Here is a 13,004-nt window from a genome sequence, read left to right as displayed (position 1 = left end):
TGGTAGGGACTACTCGACTCAAGTCAGTTTGTGATCAACAATGGGAGAGAATATCGTTACCCTCATCTCTTCGCTTGTTGAAGATGGTGTTTTTGGTGAATTTAAATTCGTGGATTTGAAATTAGACAATGATACTGCAATAGGTGCACAGTTTGCATCATCTTTAGCATTTCACAATTTAGTCCTGGAAAATTCTTCTGGCGAAAAAGTGATTCCACTCGTTGTTAAAATACCTACTTCGGACCCTGAAGAAAGAGAATTGCGCAGCATCGATGCTATGTTTTACAATGAAGTGACTATGTACAAAGAAATAATTCCTGCTCTTGGTTATGAAGGGAATCAATTACCAACAATGTATTATGGAATTGCTACATTAGGTCTCAATCCAGAAAGTGATGTTGTTATTCTTGAAAATTTAAAAAATAAGGATTTTGTGCCCTCCAAGCCAAAGGTTTTTCTTGATTTTGACCATATTTCACTTGCAATAAAAAAAATTGCTGAGTTTCATTCACTTTCTTATACACTAAAAAACGAAAATAGAAAAAAGTTTGATCAACTTGTAAATAAGCTGAAAGAAGTGAAATATAGTGAATCAATGTTACAAGAATTCAATATTTTGAGAAGTATTTCATTGAAAAGAGGTTTTGAAGCAGCATTGAAAAAAAAATCTTCGGATCATTTAAAAAAATGTTTACCTTTATTTGAACATATAACTAAGTTAATAAAATTGATTAATGAACCAGAAGAACCATTTGCTGTAATATGCCATGGGGACTTTTGTAATAACAACATACTTTTCAAGTATTCAGAAACAGATGAACCAGTTGATTGTGTTATTTTTGATTTTCAGCTATCACTTTACTCTAGTCCTGCTGTTGACCTAATGTTTTTTATATATTTTAATACAACCTCTGATTTCAGAGAAAAATATTTGGCTGAAATTCTTAAACTTTATTGGGATACTTTAAGAAAAAATGTCCCTACAAGCATACCATCATTTCAAGAGTTTCTAGAACATCTTGAAAAAAGAGCAATTTATGGATATCTCATAAGTGCTTGGTTCCTTCCATTCTTGATAGATGACACTGTAGCTGAGGAACGAAAAGAGTTTAAGGACCTAACTATGGAAGAAAAGATGGAATTATTTCAAAATGCTGGTGGAGAAAAAGTAGAAAAAATAATTTGTGACATGGCTTTGGAACTTTTAAAAATGAACTATGTACAGAAGTTTTTGGAACTTTGTGATGAAAAAAAATACAATATTAATTCATAGTTTTTTATTCTTAATTTTGTATATGTATTGTTGATAAGCACTATTCGATTTCAAGTTACTTTTTCTTACCATTTTCCTCTGTAATTTTATTCAATGCAACATTTAAATTGTAATAGAATAATTATTATATTCTAAGTTGTTATTCATCTATGAAAAGTGTTCAGTATCAATAGTTCATTAATAGTGGATAAACTATATACTTATTTATTAAAATAAAAACAAGGGGCTGTGAATGTTAACTTCCATTATTATGTTCTGCCATAATAAGTAAGCTTGTACACAAATTATTAATTTATAACTCTGTGATTGTATCCTATTTTTTTCCCTGGAAAATGCACCGCGGCCACAGAGGGCCTATGTCCCTTAATACTTTGTCCCTCCTCTGATTGTATTCCTTACATTATATATTATAATTAATAAATAAGATAATTTAATTTCAGTGTTTTATCAACACTTAAATAAAAAGTTATAATTTTTTTATTTAGTTCAACTCAAAAATATGTGATTCTTAATTCAGTTTAAAGACAACTTTTATGGTAGTCTAATGATCTCAACTATATATTGTTGAAAACACCATAAAATCATTAACCACTAAGTGTTGCTCATAACGAAAATAAATTTATTTGCTTTAAATTAGATGTTTATTTTTCATTCAATAATGAAAGAACTTTAAAATATATTAGTTTTCTTACGTAATATTACAATTAATATCTTGATGGGAAAAAATAAAATAATTTAAAGTCTATATAAAAATTATAGTAGTATATTAAATAAGGAGTTTTTAAGGTAAAAAAGAAAAAAAAGGATATTGCATAACAAAATGTGTAGGTGAAACATGAAGATATATTAGAAGGCATGGATGGAAGGTTTGAAGAATATTTTAAATACTTCTTTCTACATAGTATCTTTTTAATTTTTTAAAGGTTTAAATTTGAGTTTTTACAAGATAAAAATTGAGTTTTCCAATCTTTGTGTTTATATGTGATTGGTGTGTTCCATCTAAAATTCTAATTATATTTTGAAATGAAAAAATAATTTATTCTGGGATAAAAGACCCTACTAATAAATATATGGTTCACACTTTATGATTGATTGTCTGGCAAATATTTAAAAAGTTGTGGTATATGGTCCGAAATTACAATTTATAGTGGTAATCAATATTATGGTTATAGACATTGTTTACATTGACATAGAAGTTGGATTATTTAGTAGGTGAAGGAACAGGTGTTGATTAAAGGAAAAAAGGGATGAGGATTGGTGAATAGAGATGAAGAAGGAATTCCGGAAGGAGGTTGGAAGCATGATAAATAATTTACTGAAGCAGTCGATTCTATGGTAGGGCATATATAAATCAATTGGTTGGGATCTAGTATTTAATGAATCGATGGATGAATGTAGTGTGAGGAGATGTAGGATGTAGCTAGGTTTTTTTTATTCTTTAAAGACTTGAATGAGAAAACACCATGGAAGTATTGCCTGGGGAAGTAGAATAAAATCACTTCAACTCAGTTTACCTACAGGAGATATGAGAATACCTGGTTAAGATATCTTATCAAGCAATTCATGGGTCTCTTATGTATATGAAGCAACTTTAGTTAAAGTGGGGGAACTGAGTGAGGATATGAGGAGCCCAAGGTTATTCTGGGGGATAGATGGAATCACAGAATTTTAGGAATGGTTAAAGTACAGTTATGGATTTATGTGTGATCTGGGAAATATTTGTATTTTGTACCAATACTTGAGATAATACTGAAAGTAGTGCAGCCATTGTTTAAAGATTTACTACCAAAGAAACTGGTACAAAATTATTGTTTCATAAATTAATAATTTGTTTATAACAAATATATAATTTGCTTTTAAATATTTTGTATGCCCACATACACAACTTTCCTTACCTTTTTTGGTGCAATACAAAAATAAATGTTTGGTTTCGGTAAAGTTTATTAATATATATTTTTTTCTGTTGCTATGAAATTTTGTATTAGAAGGTTCTTTGAGGTGTGAACAAAATATATAACTTTGTTACTGGCTATAATACAGCAGACTATATGTACAATACATTTCATAATATTTAACCATAAGAAATCGGGGCCCTCAACTATTTCCAATTTCCCAGTTCATCTTGATTCTTGTCTTCGCCGGTCGGGTAAAATCCTTTAAGGCAAGTGCACCAGTTATTGACAGGTCAACAAACAGTAGTTAATAATTAAATTCATTCATAGTTCATATTAATCTGTTCTTTATTAGTACTAACAGAGGGAGGAGGTTAATTATTTCAAATAAACAAAATTAAAGATACTTCCCAACTGTTTGTTTCAATGAGGATAATACCTTGCTCATATTAAAGACCACTTGACCATACGTTGAAATACTAAGCTTAATCGAAATCGTTAAAACTATATTTGAGAAAAATGAGTAAATTCTGATATGATCGAACGCACTTTTATCGATAAAATAATTGTAACACCCCAGGCATACCACCTGCACTAAATATACTTTCCGTTTTTGAGATAAGCTGTTCACGTACACAGACACACGACCTTTATTTATTCATAAAATTCTTTGATATTTTATTATTATTTATAGTTTGTTATTGCTAATGATGAGAAAGTTTTATTTCTTTTATAATAAACAAAATTAAAGGAACTTTTTATTTTGTTTGGAGTGAAAAATTGATTGAAATAGAGGTTAGTGAATTTAAATTTAGAAGAAAATTTCCCAGAACTTTCAGGAACTTCAAAATATAGAGGATATTAAATATTAAAGGAAGATTCTGGTATGATAACCGGACATATATACGTTTAATCGCACAGTAAGCACTTATATTTTTTATTTCTATTGTGAAATATATGCTTAAAAGGAAGCGACCTTGTATTTGTTTATGAGAAAAGGTAATTAATAGGACAAATCAGGAGTGTTATCATATCTTCTATGAAGATTATGAAATAAATTCAACCTTCCTCAAATCTAAAATCAAGAACCTCTCCAAATGTCTAAGACAACTAATTTATCAATCCTTATTTAGTTTTTCTAAGTTTTAAATTCATTGCAATTATAACTGTACCAATTTACAGTTAAAGCATAAAACTGGTTGGATTAAGAAATAGAAAATTTAAACCTTTACGAGCTCTCAATTTGTTTTTTTCAAAATAAATACATATCAGCATAATTCTTGAGAATTGTGAGATAAATACTTACAATAATAAGTAAATACTTACAAAAATCAATTATAAATTAAGTTGCCAGGACTTTCATTCAAAGTTCCAAAACTACAGAGACAAATGATAAACGAACCATAAAATTGTGTAATGTTTAGGGATTGATTTTTTATTTTAAATTAATACAAAAAGTTCCCAGACCCTGAACATTGTTCTTATGATGTGAGTGTCCGTCCAGCTTTAGGACAGAAAATGTCTGGTCACAGTATATAATTGTAGCGACGCTGCACAAGAGCGTCCGTCATAACTAAGAGCTCCAGTGCTTCCCACCCAGAAGCTCCACATATGTCTGTCCTAGTGTTTATTTATTCATTTAAATGCAAATAATATAATAATTTTATGAATAAACAGGTCAATATTATTATATTTGTAAATGTATAACTTTAATAAACTTTACCAAAAAGAATATACTGAATTACAAATAAGTAAGATGCCTTTCACTGGCCTTTGCATTCTTGGTAGAATCATTACCCTAGAAATGTTTCCATAACAGTACCTTCTTGGGAAGTTTACTTCCTACAATGACTGGCGAGGAGTAACCAGTTCGGACTTGCATTCCTCCTTCGCGCCTACGGTTGAGTGAAGTAAGTATTCTACAAGGACTTATGGTTTGCACCCATAACACTCATACTGTCTATTCACTTTCTTACCAGCTACCTTGTCTATTTGAGCATGCAATGCCTTCTATCTATAGAGAATCTCATATTGCCAATTGGAGTCAGATCTAACACAACCACCTCGACATAATACATATATCAAAGAAAAACAAACTGGAAAAAGGGCAGAGAAATGTTATGTATACCAATATGATATTTAAATGTCTATGTTGTTATAGCTAAAATAAAAACACTAATTCATTTTATACATGATAAATTCCTAAAGCCATATACTTTACTATATAGAGTGAATCTAGAGGATCAGTGAAGAGTCTTGTTCTTGAATTAGCACATCTTGGTTATGCCAGGCATAAGCTGCTGAAATACTTTTAGATATTGGGAAGACATCTTTGTAGATGGCATCTCCTTGATGTTGTTAAGATTTGTGAGGACAAATCTTAACATCAAGGAGATGTAAGTAAGGACTTGAGCGTGGAATCTGTGACACAGATCCTTGATGTAGGTTGAGCTATGATTGATTCGACCCTGGTCTCTCATTTTGTGTCCTTTCGGTTCTTTCTTGTCATTATATATTTTGTTCCATTTTCCCTGTCTTCTTGATTGTTTCCTACTATTAGCGTGGCAGCTAATTTTAGATCTCGTTGGGTTGGACTGATTGTCGAAAAAAATATGTTATCGAGTCGGGCTTCATTACTGCTTCTTGAGACCAAGTCGAGCTTTATTACTCTGCTTCTTAAGATTGGGTCGAGCTTCATTACTCCGGTTCTTGAGATCGAGTCGGGCTTCATTACCACTGCTTGAGATCACCAATTGTCGAAGTGGTTCTGTAAAATAGGTCCTGGCATAAAATTAAGAGGTGGGTACTCTCAATCAGGAGGTCTTGACAATGCATGTTCAATGGGTTAGGGAGATGATTTGACAAGAATGTTGGCGAGTTTAACGGGTATTCGCTGTAAATACTTTTAGGATGGAAACCACTCAGTAAGGTATTAGCTTACGGTCGTGAAGGGTTAGCCAGTCTTTCAGGTATTCGCTATAGGTGCTGACGAAAGGACTAAGATCCAGGGAAGGAGAAGAGGTTCAGAGAAGGCAGAATGGATTAATAACATAATATATTTATCCAAAAAATAGAACTAGAACGTACTGATTCACTAATGTATATTATTACTAGCTGTTTCCTGGCGAAGTGAATCCTTTAGGGTTTCACACTCTGGTTTTAGTGATACTATGATGTGATGAAACGCATTCGAGAGATGCTACTTTTAAAACGGTAGCTTTTAGTGGAACAGAAGATTCTATAGTAATCTTTATTCATTCAAGTAATAAATACATTTAACAATATTTCAACACATGACATGGTTATTACATTTGTACAATCGAAGTATTTAGAAGAAATAGTAGGTACAGTAATTTAAGAGTTTGTCTGATGGTCATAGTTCACGTCTTATTGTTAACTGCTAGGTCGGAAATTTTAGTCTAGCTAATGCTAAGACTATAAAACCTAAGTTTAGTGAGAGCACATACGATCCTAAACTATACTCCTCTCTTCCTGTGTTCCAATGTCCTCTGGAACATACTGTTAATACCATTAGTGGATTAATGATCGCTCTCTTAAACTATAAATAATAAAAAAATGGTATTAAATTGATAGACCTAAAATGGTTCTTAAGTATTTCTTGCATTAATTAAAAACAAAAAAAAATCGGATGTTCAACCCACTCACATCTGCGAATTTAATAAACTTCTTACACACCCTATTTTTTCTTTCTTTTTTTTATGATTAGGAGAAGAATGGTATTTTCGTTGTAAGAATATTTCATTCCCTAAAATAAGTATTTTTTAAAAATCAATATTATAAAAACTAACATATTGAGCGTGTGCCTGCTTCAAAAAAATATAAATTAGCATCACCTGAAGTCAATAAAAAATTGGAAAACCCGTCTTTAATTTTTGAAATATAATGACAACTAAATAATGTCAAATTTGGAGAAAGGCTCCAGTGTTGGAACCAAAAATAGAAGCAGAAAGCAGATCTATGTAAAGGGTCAATTCCATACACCTAATCCAAAATTTCGATCTAAAAACATAGTTTAAATAATTTAAATTTTGAAATACAATTTACTTTTTCAATTAAGGAAATACTACTAAAGGCGCCTGTTGTGTTTATAGTTAATAGAAAGTGTTTTTCAAGAAAACAATATTTTTACATTTTTAAAAGGAGTGAAAGAATGTGAAAGACCCATAAACATTGGCCTTTAGGTATATACATTGTAGTATTGTAAAAAATCCTAATTAGAAAACTAAAGCCTCAACACAGCATTACATTAAACCATAAATCAATTTTTAATAACCCCTTAGTAGATAATCAAAAGTAAAAGCTAAAAGCTGTCTATACAACCAAAAATAAAACTCTAGCTAACTGATGAGTGATAAAACTGGCACTAAAAATTTTAATTAAATTAAAAATATGACTATTAAAATCTTAATTAAATAGAAGAATCTAATGAAATAATGCTTAACTATAATAAAATACAGTTAAGATAATACAAAATGAAAAAAAAAATGTATGAAATTTAATAGTTGGTAGGAAACAAGCTGTATAACAGTATCAAAACAAATATAACATATAGATATAACAATATAAAAAAATAGACTAGAGCTGATATGCTCAAGTTGAAGTGGTACAGTGTTGTGTATGGAGGAGTAAACAGATAATAATAGATGATATTAATAAGAATAGACAAAGTAAAAATTGTTTTAAATCCTTATGTATAATTAAGAAGAAATGGTTATTGTTAGATGGAAAAAATATTACAAAGGTAATCAACACACTGTCTAGCAAAGTAGCTCAATGAAATTACCTAACTTTTCCAGATTTTCCAAAATTTTCCCTAGCAAACCAATTTTTCACCATATCATGCATGCATAAAATATTTATTATTGCAAATTACTCACTACTATCATTTTTTAACTTATTAAAAGAATTTACCAAATGTTGATATAGTTAAATTGAAATTTCGATAGGGAGTAGGACGTTTTCAAACTTATTTAAAAAGAAAAATGTTGATGCTTTATAAATTTTATTCTTGAAATTTTTAATTAACAGCCATTTCAATGTTACCATCCTTTTAAAATCACTATTAAATTTCTTGATAAAATAAATAAAAATTTTTGGTTTTGCACGGTCGATTTTGACCCTATTCCTTGATTGAATTTATAATGTTAGGCACTCATTCGATTCTTTAAAAAAAAAATAATTTTATGCAAGTATTTATAAAATAAAGATCTCAGTGGGATGCAGCATTTAAAAGTTATAGGCCAGAAACAGAAAAATTCCAAAAAATTGGGATTACCACTACTACTAATAAAATTTTATAATTGAAAATTGGTAAAAATGAAGCAATAACTTTAAATATATAATACTAGTAAAAAAACTACAATGTTGTGATTGAAAGTATTGAAAACATATATTAAATAATATGCAAGGTACTTAAAGATGATATAGGTCCAAATATGTTACTTCCAATAGTCCTATATGATCAGACCATACAAGCTGAGACAGCCTCATGGAATTGTTTTTTAAAATCTGACGTGATATTAATATAAATTCATTGATGACAGATGTATGATCAACATGTGTAAGGTGATTAAATTTGAGGTTAAAACTGCTTAGCTTCAGAGACCAAACATAACCCTCCAACATATATAATTATAAAAAGGAATTAAGTCAATGTTTCAACCAAAAATATATATATGTATATATAGTTGACCATAAAAAATTACATAATATTTATCCTAGCTTAAATTACCTTATTGTTGTAATATTCTCAGTTTTTTTTGTATCTTTTTAGCCCTGATGAAGCCCTCCAAAGTGGGGCGAAACGTCGGACATTAAAATAGTTATAAACTATTTGTTCCATTTTCGACCGCAACCCTGACCATCTTCTTATATTCAAACAAACTCAATTTGGAAATCCTGAAGTTGCTTAGAAATGGTTAATAACTATATCTGAATAGTAAAAATAGTGGTTCATGAGTTTGAGGTTTAACAGCATATAAAAAATATTTATTGTAAAAAATCGAATCCAAATCAGTGAACATTAAATCAGGCTAACCTTGAGTGAGAAGGGAGAGTTTCCAGCCGATTCTCAATTTTAGCCACTTTTTCAATTTTACTCGATTTAACTAATTTTCCTAAAGTTTACTAATAATTTAAATTAGAGTTTAGAGGATAGATGGCTTTGGAAGCCTTCCCTTCAAATATTTTTGGTGTTACTAGTAGAGTATCAGTGGGTCGATTCAGAGGCTTGTACTTGGTAAGATTTTTTAAAATTCCCATCTTGTAGTAATAAAAGGAAGGTGGATAAACCTGAAATAAAAGTTATAAACTAAAAATCATATTGGAATAAAAATGTTAATTCTTTGTACTTTCTAACATAATTTTTTCCCTTTTTTTTTCACCTAATATCTGCTCTAAGGCACTCCTTTTTCTTTAAAGAGTTATCGATTGAAGTATTTAAACTATAAGAAAAAATCATTTTGGTTAAGGGTATGTGAGAACAGTCTCAATAAAATAAGAATTTCTGTGCATTTCTTAATGCTATGTTAACAGTGTTAATGCAAAATTTTTAATTCTACTAACCAAAAATTTTCCCCATGAGTGTACTCACTGAAAAAGTAAGAATGAGAAGGAAAATGAGTTTTAGTCCTATAAAGTAAATAATTGACAGTATATAACACATAAAGCTATATACTTTATGTCATTGGAATGGAACATTATTGCCTTGTAATGTGAATTTTATTAGAAAAATGTAAAAAAAAAGCTCCAATTTCTCAAATAAAAAAAATATTGTTTCCTAAGTATTTAAAGTAGAAAACAAAATCTTATTTTAATAAATCATAAACGGTAAATTATGTTGAGATAGTTTGTTACGCTGTAGTACATGTAGTGGTGATTTGTATAAGGGATATATACAATCATACAAAGAAGACATTTAAATTAATTTTGAAATCTTTCCCTGCGTCCGAAGTCACAATCTGTTTTAACCTTCCACAAACGTTAATACTACTGGATAACAATGCTTGTTTTTTCTTGTTTTGAACACTAGTATGCTTAATCGTCACAAGGGGCGCTACCAACTGATTATGTCTCTACTACTAGAGCAAGCTATCCGATCAAAGTGATTTTGTTACAGTTGTCCTCAAATGTCTTATTCTCGTAATATGGACTTTAGAACATTGTTTTCAAAATCATTAGAGATAAATAATACATTTTAAGTGAAAAAACAAAATTTTCTATTTTGAACCAGTAACACACACAATACAGTGGATATCCCGCCCATAAGAGATATTCGAAGGCTACTTGGTATAAACTTTCAGAGAGGGGATATTTCAAGGTCAGTATGTCTGCGTGAATGCCTGTCCGGTAATGAATTTTAATAGAGTAATTTCAGATATCATTGATGAAGGGTATTTTGGTAATGTGACCTATATAGATCTGCAGCCTGATAAAGATGTAAACATCAGTGCTCAATTTGCCTCATCCTTGAGATTCTTCTCACTAACCGTAAAAGAGAAGGAAAAGAAAGAAGTGTTTTCAATAGTTGTAAAGCTGCCGTGCATTGACCCTACCCCGAGGGAAGCTCGTAACTGTAATGTGATGTTTGATAACGAGGTAAATATGTATAAAGATATTCTTCCAAGTCTTGGGGTTGACAAAAAAATGTACCCAAAGATGTTTTATGGGATTTCTAACTCTAGTACAAATCCAAACAGAGACTTACTTATTTTAGAAAACATGAAAAGCCAAAATTACGTTCCGTCATCACATAAGATCTTCCTCGATTTTGATCATATTTCTCTAGTTATAAAGAAACTCGCAGCATTTCATTCACTGTCATATATATTTAAAAACAGAGACAGAAACGGTTTTTATAGAATTAAGGATAAATTAAAGGAAGTAGTTTTGCCCACTTCAGTTCAAAATAGGCTAGAAGTAATTCATTTTGCAACAATGGAAAGGGGTATAAAACCATTGTTACCTCTTTACGATAATCTCAAAAAAGTTTTAAAGTTATTGCAATCTCCATACAAAATAAGAAAAATGATTTCATATCCCGAAGAGCCATATCCCGTCATATGCCATGGAGATTTTTGCAATAATAATATATTGTACAAATACGACGGATCGGGAATTCCAGTAGATTGTGCTTTTCTGGATTTTCAACTGTCTCAGTATTCTAGCCCAGCTATAGATTTGTTTTTCTTTTTATATATGCATACTACATCGTCTTTCAGGGAAAGATATTGGGATGTTGTCCTTGAAATGTACTGGATTAATTTAAAAAACAGTTTACCCAGTGATGTAATGATTCCTGGATTTGATGATTACATGAAGCATTTTGGTAAAAGAGCCTTATATGGATACATGATATGCTCATGGTTTCTTCCTTCAATAATGGATCACCATCCAGTTACAAAAAGTGACTACGCAGATTTGAGTTTAGAAGAAAAAGTTGCTAGATTTGTAACCATCGCTGGAGAAGAAGGAGAAAAAGTGATCTGCGAAGTTGTATCGCATCTGCTCTCAAAAAACTACATTGATGATTTAATAGAATTCTATGAAGAAAAATATAAATTAGATTAATTAGCTCCTAAATGCAGTTATTTTAGAGTTGTTATAGCTTAGTTTTAATAAGGGCCTGATCATAGGGGGCAGCCCAATCAGATAGTAAACCTAATTTGTTAACAAAAGTTTTTGTAGCATTTAAAAAAACAACATGTATTTATAGTCAACGACTTTTTTTTCTTTTTTCCTCTCACTTATGTACCGAGTTGTAAGGAAACACTTTTTATGCAAATGTATTTCTGCTTTTATAGAATGAAGAGGAAGAGAGATAATTTGTACATTTTTAGAACTTGTATTTGTATTAATTTGTTATTGTAATAAACATCTTGTTGGTTACGTGCATTTTTTTTTCAATTTCATGTTTGATTTTTATTTATTTTATTGTTACTTAATTTATACAAATAAAGACCATGTTACTATCTGTGAATGATGTTAAGAATTTAACTAGTCTATTAAAGTATTTCTCTGGCTTTAAATCAAGAGATTTTGCCCCATAAATAATTTTACAATGTAATCCACATGTGCAATGTGCAAGCTAGAAGTAATGCACTGTGTCCCAGCATTAGTGTGATTTTTAGAAATTATTCTATTTCTTTAGATTTAATCATTGCATAAAAATTCTATAAAACAAAGAATCAGATAGTAGTTGACAAACAAATGATGGGAGGCAGGGCATCAAGAAACAGGTAAAAAAATAAGACATCTATTTGAAATATATTCTTAACTTAAGGAAAAAATGTAGGGGAATTTGGTGAAAGACTGTTTTCAGTTGTACCGTCTTTTTTTTCGGAAGGAGAACCATCCCATTTGTCAATTCTAAGAGCGGAAATATATGTTTTTTTACTTATTTGACATAATAAGTCGAATAATATTAGAATATATATACACATAGGGAGCGAAGTAGCTCAGTGAGTAAAGCGCTATGCTAACTGCTGGGACCCAGGTTTGAATCCGGCAGTGGCACAGAATTATTTTTACTACCACTGTTGTTGTGAATCAACCATATGAGTTCCGTAGCTCTTCCGGAGCCCATCTAGCCTCTTAAAGTGGGTACCCTTAGTTGTGGAAACCTCTGGCGGTTGAGCGTAATCTTAAACAAATAACGTCCGTGTGTAATGGTTGTTCAAAAAACAGTACTACCTTACAAAGTTCTGAACCCCCTGACACTTCATGGGTTGTAGTGGTACAGAATTATTTATATAACATTCTTTATATCTTGTTCGTTTTACAGCGTTATTATTTATTATGTCCAATATGATTTACTTTAT

At 30.4% G+C, this 13,004-nt stretch overlaps 2 protein-coding genes across 2 annotated transcripts; both read left to right on the top strand.

Moving 5' to 3' along the window:
• LOC106690191 (uncharacterized) lies at nt 1–1,909 on the top strand. Its single transcript, XM_024359778.2, has one exon. The coding sequence runs from the start codon at nt 41–43 to the stop codon at nt 1,271–1,273; it is 1,233 nt and encodes a 410-aa protein (XP_024215546.1). The 5' UTR covers nt 1–40; the 3' UTR covers nt 1,274–1,909.
• Nucleotides 1,910–9,893: 7,984 nt separating this feature from the next.
• On the top strand, nt 9,894–12,072 carry LOC106690188 (uncharacterized). The gene has a single exon (XM_014435538.3). It carries the CDS (start codon nt 10,537–10,539, stop codon nt 11,752–11,754), a length of 1,218 nt encoding a protein of 405 aa, XP_014291024.1. The 5' UTR covers nt 9,894–10,536; the 3' UTR covers nt 11,755–12,072.
• The last annotated feature ends 932 nt before the right edge of the window (nt 12,073–13,004 follow it).

This window comes from Halyomorpha halys, unplaced genomic scaffold (genome assembly GCF_000696795.3).
Source record: "Halyomorpha halys isolate HHAL.00 unplaced genomic scaffold, Hhal_1.1 Scaffold1606.1, whole genome shotgun sequence".
In the NCBI taxonomy this organism is placed as follows: Eukaryota; Metazoa; Arthropoda; class Insecta; order Hemiptera; family Pentatomidae; genus Halyomorpha; species Halyomorpha halys.
This window is presented reverse-complemented; position numbering and strand designations above follow the sequence as displayed.